The sequence below is a fragment of the Protopterus annectens genome, chromosome 1.part0 (assembly GCF_019279795.1).
Source record: "Protopterus annectens isolate FY-2018-M chromosome 1.part0, PAN1.0, whole genome shotgun sequence".
Taxonomy (NCBI): domain Eukaryota; kingdom Metazoa; phylum Chordata; order Ceratodontiformes; family Protopteridae; genus Protopterus; species Protopterus annectens.
The window spans coordinates 1,095,550,078-1,095,570,263 of record NC_056725.1 but is presented as its reverse complement, the minus strand read 5'-3'; the positions used below and the strand labels follow the sequence as shown (position 1 = coordinate 1,095,570,263).

Sequence of the window (20,186 nt, the reverse complement as noted above, 5' to 3'; positions counted from 1 at the left end):
AATGCAGTCTTTCAGGCATTTAGCCAGTTACCTTGCTAACTGCCTTACCCAACTTTGCATTGGAAAGGAAACATAGTTGATTTGATTTTCGGATGTCTTTTGTTGTGTGAAGACAGAAACATAATTATCTATGAATATCAAGTAAATGTAAGGCATATTCCCCTTTCTTGCAGTAATTTGGAAAGAAAACCGGTAAATTAATCATTTGACTGAGGTTAACCTCTGATACTACCTTGGGTAGAAAGGAGGGGGTTTGTTCATACAGAAACTCTATACTTGTGGAAAATCAGATAACGAGGTTCAGACAACAGGGTCTGGATCTCTGAAACCCTCCTGGCAGAGGTAATGGCTACCAAAAACAGTGCCTTCCAAGACAAAAACTTCAGGTCACATTCCACAGAGGGTTCAAAGGGAGGATGTATTATGGCCTGTAATGCTAAGTTCAGATCCCCAAGGAGGCATCGGATCTTTGAAAGGGCATTTTAACAAAAGTGTGCCTCTTCGGCGTGATTTACAAAGCCTATGGGAAGCTAAAGAACACTCTTCTAAACCATCATGAAAATTAGAAATTGCAGCTAATTGTAACCCAATGGTAGAAGGGGAAGCTCCAGTATGGAAAAGAGAGGCTAGAAAGTGTAAAATATACTCTATAGAAGCAGAAAATGTTTTTCATGGACCCAAATGGTAAACCTCTTCCATTTGCTAGAGTACAGTTTTTGAATGGAAGGCATAGCCGACAAGAGGATGTGGCATACCGGGGAGTAAATATTAGACGACTGTCAACTAATGGAATTGGAGGAACCACACTATCAGCTTGAGGTTGAAAATGTCTGGGTGAACTAGCCCATCAGGATGGGACAGAAGATCTGGAACTGGGTCCAGAATCCAAGGTTGTTGAATCAGATAAGGCCAAAAGAAGGAGAACCAAATCTGTCGAAGCCAAAAGGGGACAATGAGGATTACTGTGCTTTTCAACCTGAGTCCTTTCTGTAAGAATTTTGGAATTAGAGGTATTGGGGGAGAGGCATACAGGAGACCATGGGGCCCAGTTGTGGAGGAGAGCATCTGTGGGTGATTTTCCAGGAGGGGGAATCAGGGCGAAGTAAATGCTGCACTTCTTGTTTATGAGGGAAGCAAACAGGTCACAGCAAGGTTGATCCCACTGATGTGAGATCATTTTCGTCACTGCTGAACTGAGATGCCACTTGTGAGGCTGAAGGATACATCTGCTCAGTTTGTCTGCAATCAACTGGAACTCTTCAGAATGTGCACTGGTATTAAAAGGGGATAGAAGAGATCACAGACTGCCACACTCTGAGGGCTTCTCTACAAAGGGGGCAAGACTTGGTTCCTCCCTGTTTGTTGATGCACCAAACTACTGACATATTGTCTGGTTGAGCTGCAATTGTTCCCTGAGGAAGAGCCATCTGAAAGACCTGCAACTCTAGAAGCATCACTCTTAGCTCTAGGACATTGATGTGCAAGTTGGCCTCTAATGAGGACCAAGTGTCTTGGACAGCCTTGCTCAGAAAATGCATCCCCACCCCATCTGGGAGGTGTCCGTGTCAGTATGGCTGTGGGCTCTGGAAAAACAAAAGGGGGACCATACAGAATCTGTTCAGAATCCATCCACCATAGAAGATCCCTCTTGCAATAATCGGTGATCAGAATTGGGTCTGACAAGGGTTGGTGAAGGATAGACCATGGAGAAGCTAGTAGCCATTGCAGAATTCTCATACGAAACCTGGCTAGAGGTACTAGAGTTATCCATGCTGCCACTGTCCTTATAGTTTGCAAAACTAATCGAAAAGGGACCCTTTTGCTCTGGATTACCTTTTGAATTTGTACCATTATTCTTTGAAGTCTCTCTAGAGGAAGGAATGCTACAGTTGTTTCCATATTTAGTACAGGCTCTATGAATTCTAAATTTTGTGTCGGTGTCAAATGTAATTTCTCGAGATTTACTGTTATCCCCAGATGAACACAGATATTGAGAGTATAATCTCTGGCTACTATCAACTGATGTCTGGTCAAAGTGATTATGAGCCAGTCATATAAGTATGGAAACACCCAGAATCCTTGCAGTCTCAAGTAAGACATACCATGCATTCGGTGAACACCCTGGGGGCTGTGGTGAGACCAAACAGCAGTACTCTGAACTGATAATGACTGGCTCCCAGCCAGAAGCAGAGGAACCTTCCGGGAGCATTTGTCCATTTGTATGTGGTAATACACATCCTGAAAATCTACTGAGCACATCTAGTCATCTTTCTTCCGAAAAGGAAGAATAGACTGTACTGTGACCACCCGGAACTCTGCATGCCGAACAGATGAGCCGACACACTGAGATCCAAAATCGGTCTCCAGTTCCCTGTCTTGGATGACTCTCTTGTCCAGCAGTTTTTGAATTTTTTGCACTGCCTAATTCCTCTGACTGGGTGGAACATAGGGGATTTTCATGAGTACTGGGGGGAAGGTGAGAAAATGGCAAGATATAGCCTCTGGATATGATCTATTGTACTCAGGAATCTGTTATGTTTAGTCAGACATTTAGGCGCAAGGACAGTCCCCTGACTGCCTCCAGAGGAGGAGTGCTGAAAGGGATTCCCTGAAAAGGAATCCCTAAAGCCCTGGTTTTAAGAACCACTTCTGCTGTGAGGGTGGCATCTTCTGTTCTGGTCCCCCCCCTGCCCCTGGGGTAACTGCCTCCACATGTCTCTTGGAAAGGCCCCTTGGGATTTTTTGAACCGCATTTTTCCACCACTCCTTTGGTTCCTAGGAAAGGACCTCTGGACTGTGGAGAAATGTATATCCATAGCAGAAAGGGTCTTACCATCCTTGTCCCACCTGGATAAAGTCTCTTTCACTTTAGGGCGAAACAAGGATGTTCCGTCAAAGGGAGCATTGATGAAGGAAGACTTGAATGGTTCCACAAAGTCAAATAAGCGCATCCAGGTAGCTCTCTCTATGGCCACACATGTACCTGCTGCTCTGGAAGTCCTTCTATGAGAGATCGGCCTCATGGACATCCCACCCTCCTTCCCCCTCCTGTGGATTTCTGGTGGAGCGACCTGCTGTCCTGGGTTTCTGTTAGAACACTCCTTGGATACGGCTTCCTCATTTGGAATTAGTTTCCTTCTATTGTTCTACAAGTATGCAAACTTGATCTGAGGTAACACAGACAGGGGAATTATGGGTAGACTATTAGATCAAGATTTGTTTGGCTGGAGCGAGCTATATAATGGCTGGATCAGTTCCGAGGATCAGAACCATAACCCATCAGTCAAGAATAGATGAAGAATGACAACATCAGAGTATCAGTTTTCGCTTTGTACACAGAAGATAAGGCTTCACTAAATGCAGAAAATACCCTCCTCACTTTTCTGGAAATCTTCAATGATATACTAATTAGATTCACTAAATAAAGTGTCAAGCTTAAAAGATGCAACCAAAAGGGCAACTTTCTGGTCCATAGGGATACTTCCAAAATAGCCAGGTGGTTGACATGGGAATGAGTAGCCAATGCTAGTTCAACCAAACTGAGGCTGTGATGCAAGGGGATTTCCATCCAAGAATGGCTTCTGGTGGAGGTCAACCAGCACTGATGCAAGGGAAGGAAATGGGTAGAAAAATGTGCCATGGGAATTGCAGAAGTGAGGATTTTGTACACAGTGATGAGTTCTGCAAGCTCTGCACATTGCAGCATGAACTCTAGGGTGAAGGAGCGTTAGGAGTATACAGAAAAATGTACAGAGACAGTCATGTGTGATGTCTAGCTGGCAAACAGCTATCATTCCTCTGACATATACTGTTTTGGAAAGCAGAACAGGCAATATGAAGCAGGAAGGACTAGTTGTTCTGACCAAGGAGGATAACAGAAAAAGAATGGAGGTCACGGCCATATACAGCTCATTGTGAAAGGAAGGACAACAGCTTGACCCAGGCAGCTTTATAAGGCAGGCGCTAATGGCCAAATAAGAGTCTTGGCCACTGCAACTGCTTCATCAAAAATGCAATGAGATCAATGGAACCCCATTTTAAATGTCATATTAACCATTTGCTGAATGGCCACACTCTCATCTGTGTGAGGGAGGGCACAGGGTTTGCTCAAGGCCCATTCTTCTAAAGATGACTGAAAATAGAAAAATATTTGATGGCGAGAAAGAGCTTTTGCCAGCTTCAGACCATCTGAAGTGAGATATGTTGATACCAAGGAAGGTCAGTGTGGCAAAGGATTACACTATTTTGCTAAATGTGTTCGGGGCCATTTACTCCTTTTTGGAAGGGAAGTGACCAGAAATTGTGGCTATCAGATATATGCAGAGTAGACAAAATAATACAGAAGTCTGAATTTGTATGGTGAGTCAATACAGTACACTAGCAGTTTTGATGAGGGACAATACAACTGGTCAACATTGTTAGGAGATCTCAAACTGGGATGTTTCCATGCCATAAAAATCTACAATTATAGGTTTTAGAGAGGGAATACTCGTCTGTCCCAAGTATGCATTCAAACAATTCTTAGATAATGAGCACAAGTCAAATGATCACTCTAGGGTGGACTTTGTGAACAGTTTATGTCCTTCTCAAAGAAACAAATCCCAGGATTACTCTGAGTTTGCGTGAGTTAGTCTCTAAAACAAGAACTACTGTACTACCTTGCCTGCAAATGCTGAGGTCTGGAAACAAAGGAGACCTTAATCTCCTACTACATGTACGGTACTGAAAAGCTGAATGCTCAGCTAATGCCTGATGCAAGGCAGGGCTGCTGTGAAACACGGGACAGGATGTGCACCAATGACTGGAGCAAGGTTTGTACTACTAAAGTGGGCTTAAATTTGTGGTAGTAGCTAGCTGTTGAAACAAGCTCAAACTCATCTGCCCTTCATCTTCTTCCACATGTTAACCAGTTCTCAAGCTGTACCACAGGGCAGTAATGATCAAAGGCCAGCAAAAAAAAAAAAAAAAAAGCTGGGGAGAGCCAATGGGGATGAATGAAACCTTAAGAGAAAAAAACTAATATCCTTGGGGAAGAAATGAAAGTAAAATTCTACAGCCCGAGTTCAAACCAAGAGTTAGGCCAGACACTTGAGTGTCCAACTCCTTACATCTTGGAGAAGCAATAACTATCCTACATGAGCCCAGTTGTTCGAAAGGAATCCTGCTGTTTCACTACCAACACTGTTTGCAAGTAAATAGGCTGACTTTTAATTTTTCTGAATCAAGGACTTGGATGACAACATTGACAGAAAATGCTTAACAATTTAGTGTGGGAGAAGAGGCTGCTACCAGAGAAAAGGAATTAGAAGAGCAGTTAGGTCTGGAGGCTTATGTGTATGAGTTCTGGGTCCCTTTCCTTCTGTGAACATGTTGGGTTAGTGGAAGAGGCCCTTTGATTGGTCCTATCTCTGGTCATCCATGTCAGTCAGTTGTTGGGAGATGATGAAGACCTTCAGCTCCAGTCTAAAATAATGGATTGCTATGATGAAATTTTGGAATTTACCACACTCATGCTGGTGAGACAGTCAGTCATCCAAATGTATTCATTCCTTATGTCGCTTGGTTGAATACTGATTGCTGGAAACTAATTTCCATGACTAGTGAGATTGTCCTTTTCCCCACTGTTGTGCAACCATGGACTTGCTGTGTGTGTACATATATTTGGGGGTCTCCCATAACATGGGGTTGCAAGGGGACTTGCCCCCTAAAAAGCTTGCATCCTTTTTGCTGAAAGTGTCTTTCACTGACTGAGTAAATGTGTTCAGCAGATTAACATGATTCCACCTGTTTTTGTGTGCTGGTCTCATACAATAAAGGTAGCATTTGCAGGATGTTTGCTCAAGTCCATAGGTGACTACTAGGTTAACAACCCCAGGAGCGTTTTTAAACTTAGCTAGGCTTCCCAAGTGTATATGAGAAGTTTTGATACCCTAGGGTTATTTTAAGGGGTATAAGGCTTGGGCATGGGTGGTCAAGCATTTACAAAGCTGCATGTGTCTACTACAGACATTGATGAAATCAGGGGTACAGTTCTTATTTCCATCCACTGGTTCAAGTTACTCTTGTATTGGGCTAGGGAAGAACTCTGTTTCCCATGGATAGGAAGCCTGTTCCAGAGAAGGTATAGCCTCTGAGACACCACCTGTCCTTCCAACATGTCCCATTTAAGTTGTAGATGGAGTTTAGGTCCCTGGATTGGGTAATTCTAATGCCATTTGCTTTACAAATGTGCAACTGGTCCACCAGAGCAGGATCCAAGGATGCTTTGTAGGCCAGGCATAGATCGCCTCTCAACAGTCTGTAGGAGACTGAGTACAGGGATACGGCTTTGAGGTGGTCTGCATAGGGCATGTTGTTTACACTCCTGTATTTTTTTTGTGAGTAATGTCTGTGGATGCTCCAGTTGTGGCATAAGCTTGGTCAGGTACACACCAAAATGGGTGTTGTACTCAATAATTAGTCTGATGAGGGTCAAGTACAATGGAACAATGACCATCCTTAGACCTAATCATATCCTTGGACCACAGACACATTATGGTCAAAGGTTAAGTTACTGTCTACTTGTGTTCCCAAATCCTTGACCACTGCTCTCCTCTTAGGCGTGTATTATCAGTTTTGTAGTTTATAGGGGTAGCCATCTTCCCAGTGGATATTATTATGTACTTCTTGGCCATAAGCTTTAGTTGGTGTTTCTGGTGCCAGTTATGGTCTATGTTAGGCCTTCTTGGAGGGTATTTGTCCTTCTGAGTAATTTTATGATTGTACTTAGTTTGCAGCAGTCTGCAAACTTGGTCAACCAGAGGACCTTGATGTTGGTCTTAGCTTCAGAGACATAGATGCCAAAAACAGTGTCCCCAGCAAAAACCCTCGATCTGGTAACCATACACAACAGGCCTATACATCTTAGATACTGGATGACAGTACTTTAAATAACAAGGTATAGTAGGGGGAAATCCAAACTATGAGATCAGCAAGAAAGAACTAGGATAAAATGTTGGACACCCCCACTCCCCCCCCACACACACACACACACACACACACACACACACACACACACACACACACACACACACACACACACACACACACACACACACATTGTATAAGGCACAGTGCATGGATGAACAAGGGATGCCATATGTAAATAAGCTTACCTGAAAATACTATAACAGCTCAACAACAGACTACCAAAAGCAAATTAAGAAACATTCCTCCCACAGCAGAGGCTTTACGTACATGATGGAAATACGGCTTTAGAGATGAAACAGCATTATGTTTAGCCACAAGCTATCTGTAATGTCATAAAAAATGGACAATTCTCAGAGCAAGATGTAGAGTCTTAACTGAACCTGCCTTAAAAATAAACTGCTGATAAGGTACTAAATCTCCTAAATCTCTGCTGATGTAGTTCATTCAGTGGGGTCCTCTGAGGGTATCCTTGGAATCCATTATGTAGAAGACACAAAGGAAGCCACAGAAGTAATGCAACACAACATTTACAAACAGAAACTAGTCTTTCCTTTCTCCTGGAAAAGAGAATGTACTAAGATAAAGCACACCAAGCATATTTCAGATAATAATTTGATAAAGCAGTTACCTGTGTGTGGAGGATGTCTCTCTGGCAAAATGAGATGCTGAAAATTGATGATGCACACAGCTTCTGCTCCTAACCACCGATCAGATACTGCCCGAATATAGTACTGAGAGGGTAGAGGCTCAAAAATTGGTATAGTAAATACCAACATCTGGGGCTCCTTGATTATAACCTATAAAGTAGAAAACTCGGTATGAACTGTAAAACTATGAAAATGAGAAGTCTGGAATATTCATCATAAAGTAAACACATGCAAAGTACTCAGCCTAACACAAGATAATGGACTCTCTCTCACTTTTGGTTTTCAAAACTATGGCTTATGCCACTTTCTCTAGCATCCAGCAGCTCATTTCCACTGTAGCTGAAAAGATGACAAGTTCTACTGTCTGTAACATTGGAGGTCAACATATTATTGACAGCAGAAACTACAGAGCTTCATCTTTTGGAAGCAGCAACCACAAAACTGCAACAGATTTGTTTCATTTGACATGAAAGAAAAACATACTGTGAACCATCAAAATATGACTTGTCCACCAGTGCAGGAGGATATAAACACTCCTTCAAAGCTTAATAAAGCAATCAAATCAAGCAGATGTATTTCTAGGTCTATACTTAGTCACAGTGCAATAAATATAAATGAGCAGAGTACCTTAAAATATAACAGAAAAATAAACAACAAAACTGATATCAATAAACACCGCCTGGGCTAATGTAAAGTTTATTCAAAAGATGAGACTTAAGGCACCTCCTGAAAGCAGTTCACAATGGGACATATTCACAGCTATCAGGGCAGTAAATCCCACAGGTCAGGTGGCATGAAATGAAAAGCAGCAGAGCACAAAAACAAGAATACGGCATAAGAAATCCCACAAGTTAGGCATTTGAAAAACCATAGCAACAGTAGGTGGCATAGCACCTGCTTCCTATCCCACTTCAAGAAAAAACATGCAAGGAAACAAAGTTTATAACACCTACAGACTTAGGCTGATCTAGCTTTAAAAAGGTTTGCATACGTTTGCTTTGAAAAGGAAAACATTCAGTAGGCCATTTAAAATAGCCCTTCATGAAATTAACTGTTCCACAGAAAGTCATATTTACAAGAGAAGAACTAAAAGTTAAACAATCATGTTATCCGTATCACAGCTTATACAGGATACCTGATCAGAATATGCACTGTCACTGACGTCTCTTTCACCTTCTAATGATAGGGATGTGGATTTGTCATATTTTTTCAATTGCTTTCAAAGTAGGTGATTTTGGTTCTGATCTAAAACCAAATCCTGGCTATGCATTTATAACTTATGAATGCATTTGCCTCTGATGTCCAGGGGGTTGACAACCAACACTCAGATATCCACATCTCTGTTATCTGGGGGAGGTACCCACTCCCTAAATAACAAGTGTCAGATCTTGTTTGAGTGTCTGTTGAAATAACACAAGTCCTTGGCATCCCTGCTATAATCACTGGAAAGGTACTTTGAAAGTGAGAAGGAAACTGAGCAGTGCTATTCAGAGCCAAAAATACACGCAAGATACTAGCAGGCCCACACATTTGAGGACTAGCATTAAGGGAAGAAGGCATTACAGTTCTGAGTATACTTAACATAGCATAAGATCTTTGAATAATGGTAACAAACAGTATACCTTAACATTTAGGTTATTTCCTGCCTATCTGATCATTATCCCAGTCAGTTTTCACCACAACTACTGTATTCCATATGAAAGGTTTAGCTATTCCTGTGCGAGAAGAGCCAGAATTTAGACTCATCAAAATTGCATTAGGCACTCATATACATCCAGCAGTGCTATTCTGTGCTTTAAGCCTCCATTAGGTATTATGATGGACACAAGCTGCTATTATAAAACTAAGGAGACTTCAAAATAAGGTAAATAACAGATTAATAATAGATAAAATATGTCTGGACAGAATAAGAATATCAAAGATTTAGTAATATAATAAGTATACTTACATCTGGACAATCTTATTTTGTAGAGACTTATTTTTAACAGCAGATTATAACACCTAGATAGAGTCTAGGGAAGTACTATTACACCCAAGGAAAGTGGACAACTATAGAATCCCATGTAACAAAGGCATTCCAAATCCTTTCCTACCTTTAAACTATGAATCCAACTTAATTTCCAGTTCTAAAACATGCTGCACTAAAACAGTTCTGATACATGCTACTGCTGATGTTGCCGCTTCTTTAGCAGAATGTGCATTTGCTATGGCTTGTCAATGTTTGTCATAACAAAAGGCAATGCAATGAGACAGTGATTTAAACATCTTGTGATAAAAGACTAGCGGGTACCCTTGGCTTCAAGAAACAAAGATTGATTAGTCTTTCTCACTATTTTGATTCTTCTTGTAAATCTAAGATATCCGTGAACATCCACCAGGTAAAACATGCTCTCCATCACACTGGTAGTTTGCATAGAGAATTGGTAGTTCTAGTACTAAGACTAATCATGAAAAACAAATTAAGGAGATTTACAGAGGACAATCTAACTGAATTTTTTTGCCAGACCTAGCAGTTGCTATGAAAAAAAAAATCCTTCCCACAGACTGCAGATTCTGCAGGATAAAACGGTGATACAGTCAACATTACAAATCATTTGTGGGAAAAAATATTACCTTTGGAAAGCCATAGGTGTAAAACTCCTTTAAGGAAAATCATCAATGAAAGCTTTTACCACTGGATATGATACATCCTGTGGAAAATTTGTTAAATAAGAAGATATTGAGAAAGATGACCTTCTATGGATAAATAAACTCAGCTGAAATCAAATACATAAAATCAGTGTCTTGGAAAACTGATGGTGCAAAGCATCCAAACCTCATGATAAAAGTTCATGAAACCAATCACGACTTTTGAAAACAAGATTTTCATATATCAAGTCTCTTTCAGCTTGTGTACCACTTGATAAGAAAATCAATCACTGGTCAGAATCAAAATCTGTCCTCAAGATGCTATATTCAGTTTTAAATCTTGCCCTGCTGCTATGTCAGTAAAGATTTATGCAGAAGTAATGGCAGTAGAAGGTGCCGGATATTCAGTAGAAAATAATCCCACAGTTGTCTTAGCAAAGGAAGAGCTATTAGAATTAGATTGGCTTTGTCCTGCTTTTGCTTTGGATAGCAGTTTCTGAAACAGAAAAGGAGGGTAGGAATATAAAGGTCCAAAACTCAACGGAGAAAGCATTTATTTTCTACACTATATGGTCAAGGCTGACAGAATGAGAACAAAAAATGTTTTGACTTGACAGTTACTATTTATGTCAAGCAGCACTACTTAAGGTAGGCATCACTTCATAGATGCATAGGTGAATACTAGGCTACAGGCCTACAGACTATTACAAACACAACTAATAACCAGAGGTCAAAATCAAACACTGTAACCTGCTTCCATGAGGTAAAAACTGTAACCATTAAGATAACCCTGACTCAACCACTTCAGAACAATCGTTTGAAAAATGTTTGCTCTATATTTCCATTCAAAGCAAATACTATCTTTCTCACGTCATGTCAGTCAACTCAAACAACCAAGAAAACAACTGCTAAAAGACACAGACTTAACTAAAAAGCCATTTCAAACATGTTTGACACAACCTCTGGCACAGCACCTCTTTCATGTGGTTGTTTTATAGCTTTATGCTACAAGACTGAAATTCTATAACTGGCTCAGAAGTTATGAATGAAAATTAGTCAAACTGCAAATAATTCCATCAATAATCCTTGTTGGGACTGATATCGAAGCCAGCTAAAAAAAAAGGGGTGGGGAGGCTAAACTATATTGTGATGTGCAACATTATCTTCAGAAACAAGTCCTGAATCCCATTCCAGCAACCTAAGCGATGAAGAACCTTAAACTGTGTGCAAAATGAACAAACTAAACAATAGGTCAGTTAAGATGGATGCTCAATTTGAGAAATATATCCATTCAAATAATAACAGGCCGATAGACATTAAGCAGGCACTGTCCCAACAGTCAGCCATGGTCCAGTGATCCGTCACTGGAGTATGCCAAGAAGAAAACCAGGACAAAGCTAAACGAACATGAAGACTGTGACAGAAGGAAACAATGTATTTCTCAGGTGTTAAGGGGAAAGGAGAAGGCAGATGGCAGATACTGTATAACTTTTATTAGAAATCCTCTGACTAACTGGATAAATATTACACCTGACGAGTTAAAGTTGGAAAGAGTCCAAAGTGTTGGGTCAGGGAATTAGTGGGTAGAGAAGAAACCTAGAGAATTAGTGGGTAGAGAAGAAACCTAGACCAATCTTGGAAAAGTACGAGTCATATGCCCAAAAGGATAAGGTTACTTTCACTCATGTTGTCAGTCATGCGGTCCTGCAAGAAGCTAAAAATTAGGGCCCACAGTGTTCACAGAACATGAAATTTCAGTGGCCATCAAGAAAAAAAGTCCATCTATTCTTGTCATGAGGTAATGAAGTTACAAACAGCTGAAATGTAAGCTTCAATACCTAATCTATTTTAAGATTTACCACCCTGGAGGAGATGAAATGAATGTACAGGTGAAGGACACCTTGAAGGAGTTTCAGAAGTTATCAACAGCCAGGATAGAGGAACTCAAGTGGAAGAACTCCAGTACTAGATAGACTCAGAAGGGCACGCACAAATATTAACAGAACAAAGGATGGAAAGGGTGATAGGATGAAAGATGATTCACCTGGTAGATTAAAGAGTTACAAGGAAATATTAGAATTTTTAAGGGTTATTATATTGACCAATATAAAGAGGGATGAAAAATGCATGATTATGGAGAAAGACAGCAAAGATATTTAGTAACCATACAATTTCCTAGTTTAACGGAAAGCCAGGTAGCCTCACTGCTGTAACCAGTAATGTAAGGATAAATTCAACAACAACTAGTTACATCAGTAAATGGGAAGGCCCAAGGCAGACATGGTATACTGGTGGAAATTTGGAGGAAAGTAGATGGAGGGAAGTCACTATAACTGTCATAATAACAGTCATACTGAAAAAAGGCACACATTATTTGCTGCCTGCTTCATACAGACTAATCTCTGTCCTCAATCATAATTATTTAAGATAATTTTAGTAGCAAGAATGGCAAATTTTATGCTGGAACTAGAAGATTCAGACCAATTTTGCTTTGTAGTAAAATGGCATCTGATAATATAGTGAAGACATTTCTTCTGACAAAGGAAGCAAAAATATCAGTACATCTCTAAAGATCCTTATTCCTGACACAAAAAATAAAATCAAAACTGTTGAACTGGACTTTTTAAAGATGGCACTTCAAAATTTCAGGTTTTCTAAGGAGCAGCAGTTACATAGTGGGGAGTGGGGGCATTTAAGTCAGACTGATTTTATCTGACGAAGTGGGATGTGCTAGATATGTCCCTTGTCCTCTTTGCTCTTTATTTGGGGCCTTTGGTGATTTATGAGAACATTGGGAATACAAGGGTATGAATAGAACGGGCATCAAAAGTAAGACGTCACCATTTGTAACGCTTTTACTATATTTACCAGTTTTACTTGAGGTGCTGAAGAAATTAAACAGTCTACCCTGAAACAAGGTCAACCAAACTAAAAGTAGGCTGGCAGTGATAAATTATGCTCTTGCTTAACAGCTCGTCCCACAGTTTCCATGTCTCTGGGAATACAAAAGAATAAAGTATTTGTAGGTATGGCACTAATGAGAAAAACGTGCAGAAAGAAATTCTGTAATTGTCTGGCCTTGAATAACTGTATGCAAATCCATCTGTCTGTGGTACCTGATTGCTAAGAAGGAAATTTGCCTCCAGGTTTTATGGGAATATCTTATGGGTTAGGCATGGAGCATCAGCATTCAGAAAATTAACTCAATCAGTGAAGTTGTCATATGACGTTTAGTGGATAAAATAAGCGGAAAAGCTATACATCTGCACATAATTTTGGACCAAGATGTGAAAATTTTCATAACGCCATTATTACTGTGTGGCTCAAGCATTTATGCCTCACCTTTACAATAAATATGCAGAATGGCTTAGGACAAGACTGAAGGAATTTATTTTGAACAAATCAAGGCCAAAGGCGGCCCAAGAGAAATTAATGTTGCCAACTGAGTATGGAGGGCTAGGACTTCTGGACACTGATGGGTATTTTAGAACTGTAAGGTCAAAGTGGCTAGTTAGAAACAGGATTCTTTGGACAACACGACCAACCAATGTCCCGTTTGCTGGAACTGGTGGTAGCTCAGCTGAATTAAATAGATCCCATAGCACCTACTGAAAAGAGTAGGCAGAAGTTCCCGATGCCCTAGCCAAATTTCCCCTAGAAGTATAAATATCGCCTCAGATCTCCCCTGAAAAGAGACTACTAGCCTAGTAGGACTAGCCTGGTCAGCAAAGAATAAATACAATTAATAAATCAATAAATAAATTGTCAAAAAGATGGGAAGAGATGTTCCACTCACAGGAAGGAGTGCCCTGGAGTAGAAAATCACTGTCATTTTGAGACCTATGGAAAGAAGGCATTTCATTGGTGATTACTAGGCTAATGGCCTTAGGAGGTCTTTATAAGCCTAGCTATATTTTTTCATTTGTAAATGAAGTCATTACAACTGTCATAATAACAGTCATACTGAAAAAATGCCCAGATGATTTGGTGCCCTCTTCATATAGACAATTATCCATCCTCAATCATTATTATTTATGAGAATTTAAACAGCACAAATGGCAAATGTTATCCTTGATCTAGTAACTTCAGGCCAATGTGGGGTTGTAGTAAAATGGCAAGCATCTGATAATACAGTGAAGACATTTCTTCTGACAGAGAAGGAAAGATATCAGTACATCGCTAGTGATCCTTGGTCTGGTTGTTGGTGTTTTTAAACCTAGCAATGTTTTCCCATTTGTAAAAGACTAGATAAATTACACAAGCCCATCTAGTTGGGTTTAGTTGGAAGAGTGCTTATAAGCTATCTCTGTCCAATAGGGACTTAGGTGCCAGTCTGAGTTAAATGTCCAATTCCGCATCCATTTGTCCAGAATGCATTTAAATAAGGTCAAGGAGGAACTCTACTTTACATGGATGGGAAGCCTGTTCTAGAGTAGGGATAGTCTATGAGACACCTACCCCTACGACATGTTCTATTTATGCTGCAGATCAGGTTTAGGTCCTTTGACTGGGAATTTTTAATGCTGTCATACTTGTGGATGCGAAGCAAATCGATCAGTACTACATCAGATGATGCCATGCAAGCCAAGCAGAGATCACCTCTCAGTAGTCTGTACGAGAATGAGTACAAAGATCAAGGATTTCAGGCAGTCTGTGTACTCCATGTGATGAATATGTATTCTTTTTGTGAGGAACAGTAGGCATTCCAGTTACTGAGTATACCTGGTCAGGTACATTACAAAGGGAGTACTATACTCAATGACTGGCCTAATGATGACCGAGTAAAGAGGGACAAAGACATCCTTACACTTGGATGCTATACCTTTGGTTATAATAATATAATTCCCTCACAAGAGTAGACATATGATGGTCAAAGGCTAAATCACTGTCTACATATGATCCTAAATCACTGTCTACATATGATCCTAAGTCCCTAACTACAGAATCTACTTTTAGGGATGTACTGTCTATGTGGTAACTCCCCAGGGTGGCCAACTTTCAGAAGGACATTATAGATTTTTTGGCATTTGGTTTCAGACCATGGCTCTGGCACCAATTATTAGGCTGACATAAATGGTACTGGAGAATATTAATGGCCCTGGGGGATTTTATGATAGAGCAGTGCTTACAGTTGTCTACAAACTTGGTCAACCAGTCACCTTTGGTGTTAGCTTTGACTTCCGGAAAGTGGCTGCCAAAATGGAGAGGCTCCAGCACTAAACCCTGAGGGACTCCGCTTGTGAATGTCCTTTTGCAGAGGTACACTCCCCTATCCTGACTTTCTGTATCCTGTCGGCCAATTTAGCTAGTCAACTTGTGACACAGGGGTTTACGCCTAGCTTCATGAGTTTGCCAACATTGCCAAATGAAGAACAGTGGTGAATGTTATGGCCAGGTCAAGACAGGCAGCGTGTACCATTCTGCCCTTATCTAAAGCTTTGGTGACTTTCTCAAAAAAAAAACCAGATTCTGTAGGAATGATCTGCCTTTGACAAAAACAAACTGCGTTGGATCCACTGTCTGAAGGCTTCCTAAGTCTTTATTCATAATATCAGCGATAATTCTGTGTTTTTTTTACATATAAGACTAGTCAGATTTATCAGTCAGTACTTACAAGGATCAGCAGATGGCCCACTCTTGTGCAGATGGATAACTGTTGCAGTCCTCCATTTCCTAGGCATGAAGCCACCTGGAAGGCTAATAATGAACAGTAATTTTAAAGGGCCTGATTGGTCAGGTATTGTGCTATTCAGAAGGCTCCCCAAGATATTATCTGGGCCCATAGATGCAGTTTGTTTTTTCCTTAGAAAGTAAATTGAGGCCTTGTTTGCTACTGATAGCCAAGGGGGAGGGGGTTATGAGCAAAGGTATCGCTTGATTGGTGTAGGGAGGGAAGAGGGATGAAATTGGAGGTAAATTTTCAGCTACTAGGTTTGTTATATCCAACTCCACATAGGCAATTCTGTTTACAATTAGTTCAGCCCACTGTTGTGTATTACCTTTGAGGTTGAGGACACAGCTGAAGAAGGCCTTGTGGTTGTCCTATGCCTGCAATGTTATCCTTACCTCAAATTTCACTTTGGTGAACTTCGTTAGACTGCTGAGTTGCTTATTTAGTTGAGTGAGGAGTTTCTTGCCTTGCTGGACATTGCACTTCTTAGTTTTGGCCATGGTTTTCTACGTTTTTTTTTTCTTACTTTTATTATAAGACCTATGTTGGGATTCCACCAGATGGCTTGTTCTTTGAGTTAGTCCTGTACTTATTTTGTATGGGTACAGCTGCCTCACTGCAGCTGTTCACGATAGTAAAGGGTCTCTGTGAACAATTATGCATAGGTGGAGGAGTTCTCACAGTTTGGGAATTTTTGAAATGTTGCCAGGGTATCACTCAGTAGTAGGAGTCATAAGTGATTTCATTATGACACATTTGGGAAAATTAACTGGGATTGTAAAGGCAATCTTTAAAGCTAGAGAAGACATGGGAAAAGGATCTTTTTTCCCTGTAAGCTATACAGATGTTGAGGGAACACAATAGCAAGACAGCAGGAAGACAGACTTGTGACAATTAATTACTAGCAGCAGTTGGAGCACCCAGGGAATTATTCACTTGGGCTAAAGCTAAACATATAAATGACTTAGATAAAATGTACATGTTAAGTTACATTGGGTTAGCAATCTGAGGATTTAGCTGCATTTAAAACAGATTTGCAACAGAGGGTTTTATGCTGACCCCCTGCAAAAACATACATTTTTGTTGTTTAGTGTTGTTAGACATTCTGGCAATTCGATTATATGGTCTTGAGCATGTGACATTCGACATTCTGGTATTTCAATGTTCTCACATACATCTTGCTAGTTATATATAAAAACTGTAAAATCTCAATGCAATACTTTGCTTTTTCACCTATCTCTTAATGTTGTTTTTGGGGGAGTGATGTATTTGAAAACTGTTAGAGTAATTGTTTAATCAAGTTTGTTCTTACAAATAACAACAATACTGTCATATACTAGCAAAAAAAAAAAAAATGCAGTCTTTTTCCCTTTGCACAGTTAGAAAGAACTGTCTTGCTGTTATCGCCTGTGCTCAGTAAAGGCCATCTTAAGCATGTAATTTCTATTTGTTTGGAAGAACATATCATTCTGAGTTAATCTACTTCAGTCCTAAGAAAAGTTGTTGATATGGGGTGGCCCAGAGAAGACTAAGTATTGTCACCCCCCAGAGTTTGAAAGAGCAAAACTGTAAGTTCTGTATGGTGAAACTGTTGTCTTACCATCTTCTACTACCCAAACAATAAACTACATAAGGGAAATTGTATAATTTTGTTTTCTCAGATGTGCAATCACTGCAGATGAATACCTGGTAAACACACTAAGGGATGTAGACAGACCCAAGAGCTGAGCAGTGAAAATGGTGCTGTACTTCTGGGAGTCCTAGATACTTTCCATGAGGTCTAACTGAAATATAAAGCCATGCAGCTTTGCTCGCAGTATAAGAATTTTGTTCTCTGACAGAGCTAGTTTTCAGAGTTAGGACCCTGAGGATGTATAATAATGAATGCATCTTCAGATTGACAAATCTAAACTTGATCTAGAAGTCTCCATTTTTTTTTTGGAAATTAGAAATAGTATGGAATAAAAGCCTTGATTTCAAAGATCTAAAGGTGCCATCTGCATTGCCTTCTTTATCAGGAGTTGATCCACTAGTTATAAAGGTTGCTTGTACTTGGTGAAAAGGTACCCAAGAAAAAAAAGTACACGTGTTTTTAAAGGAACTTCTATTATGCAAACTTGCTGAACTGTATGCAAAACCATCTGGTAAATTTATGCTAAAAGGGAATTAAAATAAGCTGTGTAAGTAAACTTCCCATAACAGTAAATGTTATGACATTTGAAGACCTGCAGTTTTTACTGGCATTTGTTGCTTGTTTTCCCCCAAAAAAGGCATCATTTTGACTTGACTGTTCCCTCCCTCAATCCCCTTGATTTTTCTCTGTTTTTCTAATGCCAGGGTGAGGACATTTAATTTTGTTATTCTAGCATTAGCCTTTCAGGGCTCAGCCTCCCTCTCTCTGTTGCCAGGGAAGGTCTGAAGGGCTTTGTACCCAAACTTGTCTTTATTCAGCTCACCTTAAGCTGCCTGATAGCTTGAGTGCATGGAAGGTGCCCTGAAGCTTTGGAAGCTGACAAGCTATTACATCCTTGACAGGATGTAACTCCTATAGCTAATTCTCCTTTGCAGCAATGGTCATTCAAACATCTGCTGTTATGGGAAGTTTACTTACACAACTGTTCTTTCATCCTTCCTAGGTATGAAAAAGTTTTTATTCAAGGATGTTTTTAGTGCCATAGAAAGAAAGTACATGGAGACAAGTTCTGGATCTTTCTTTCCTAAACCTGTTAGTGATACTGCCCAAGTACAAAATGCTGTTACTTCAAAACCTGTTACCTTTTTTTCCTCATTCAAGTTTCCTTGTAACACTAGATTTAAAAATGCTCATCATCACATCCATATTCATCCAGTTTTCAGGTATTAAGGTTTTGTGTGGATCACATTTATCAGTTCTCTGTCTTATCCTTTGGACTATCCACTATACCGAGCGTGTTCACACAGAGTCTAACTTCAGTAATAACTCATTGCAGGCCTCAGGGTATTCACATTTTCCATGTTTAGATGAGTTGCTTACCTTTACAGTCTTTTCCCAAGTGACAAGAATCTCTCAAGTGGATAACCTATATAAGCTAACACTACTGTAGTAGAGATCAATATGATGATCATCTAGTTCTATCACTCCTTGGGACTACAGTCTGGTCAACTGGATGAGGGAATGCCCCCTGGAAAGGAGGAATTTCCTCCCACAGCCATCTGTAACCTTGAAGAATGATCTTCAGAGCCCATTTGTCTGAAATTATCTGTTGGCAAAGAGAAAAGTGGAAATTTAGATTTTCTGTAAGGGAAAAGGGGTTGACAGAGTGACAGGTGGGATAAGGTCCCTTAAAAATTCTGTTTTGGTGGACTGTCCTTGATTTTGGGAAGTTCTAGAATTCATAGGTTCGTAGGTGTGTACTAGGCTAATGGCCCTGGTGCCTTTACAAGCCTATCCCACAGAAGTGCCCTGGCATCATGCCGCCCAATGTTAGCTCCCAGTGCCTCTATCAAGTAAAGCCACTGGAGTGATCCCCAGGGTGAACTTTCTATTTCCCATCCACTCAAGATTTCTCTTGAAGAGGGCCAGTGAGGTGCTCTGCTTGACATGTATGGGAAGTTTATTCCAGAGCACGGGCAGTCTCTGGGTTATGAACCTGTCCCTCCAGCATGTTCTGTTGATTGTGGTAAGAAGGTTGAGGTCTGTGGAGGGTGTGCTGTGGAGGGATTGGGATTTCTTCAGCTGTAGGATTTCTGACAGAGTTAGGTCAGACATGGCTTTGTAAGTCAAGCAGTGATCGCCTCTCAGTAGATGATATGAGACAGAGAATAGCTGGAGTTTTTTGAGTCTGTCCATGTAGGACATGTGTTTAAGGCATAGGATACTCGTAGTTAGGTATTTCTGTGGCCTTTCCAGCTGTTGCATATGTCTAGTGAAGTACATGCCAAATGGGGCATTACACTCGATGACTGGCATAATGAGGGAATAGTAGAGAGAGATGATGACCTCTTTCTTCCTGGATGCAAAACCCCTGGTAGTGAGATGTGCCACATAGAAGGACTTTCTGACCAAAGTGGCAATGTGGTGGTCGGAGAGGTTGCTGTCAACCTGTGTCCCCAGAACTCTTATAACATGTTCAGTGGCCCCCCATCAATATGGTCATTAGTGGGAACTGAGTTATTCCCAAAGGGGATGACAGCGCATTTTTGGCATTCAGCTTAAGGCCATGGTTTCGACACCAGTCATTGGTCTCAGTGAGGCCTTTCTGTAGGATGTTGACATCACTTGGGGAGTTAAT

General features: G+C 40.4%; 1 protein-coding gene across 1 annotated transcript in view; it reads right to left on the bottom strand.

The window, feature by feature from the left end:
* ASCC3 (activating signal cointegrator 1 complex subunit 3) overlaps nt 1-20,186 on the bottom strand; it is a 4,485,173-nt gene that overhangs the window by 1,208,430 nt on the left and 3,256,557 nt on the right. The window contains exon 22 of the mRNA XM_044069284.1: nt 7,598-7,766. Coding sequence (XP_043925219.1) covers nt 7,598-7,766 — 169 coding nt within the window. The remainder of the gene's footprint in view (nt 1-7,597; nt 7,767-20,186) is intronic.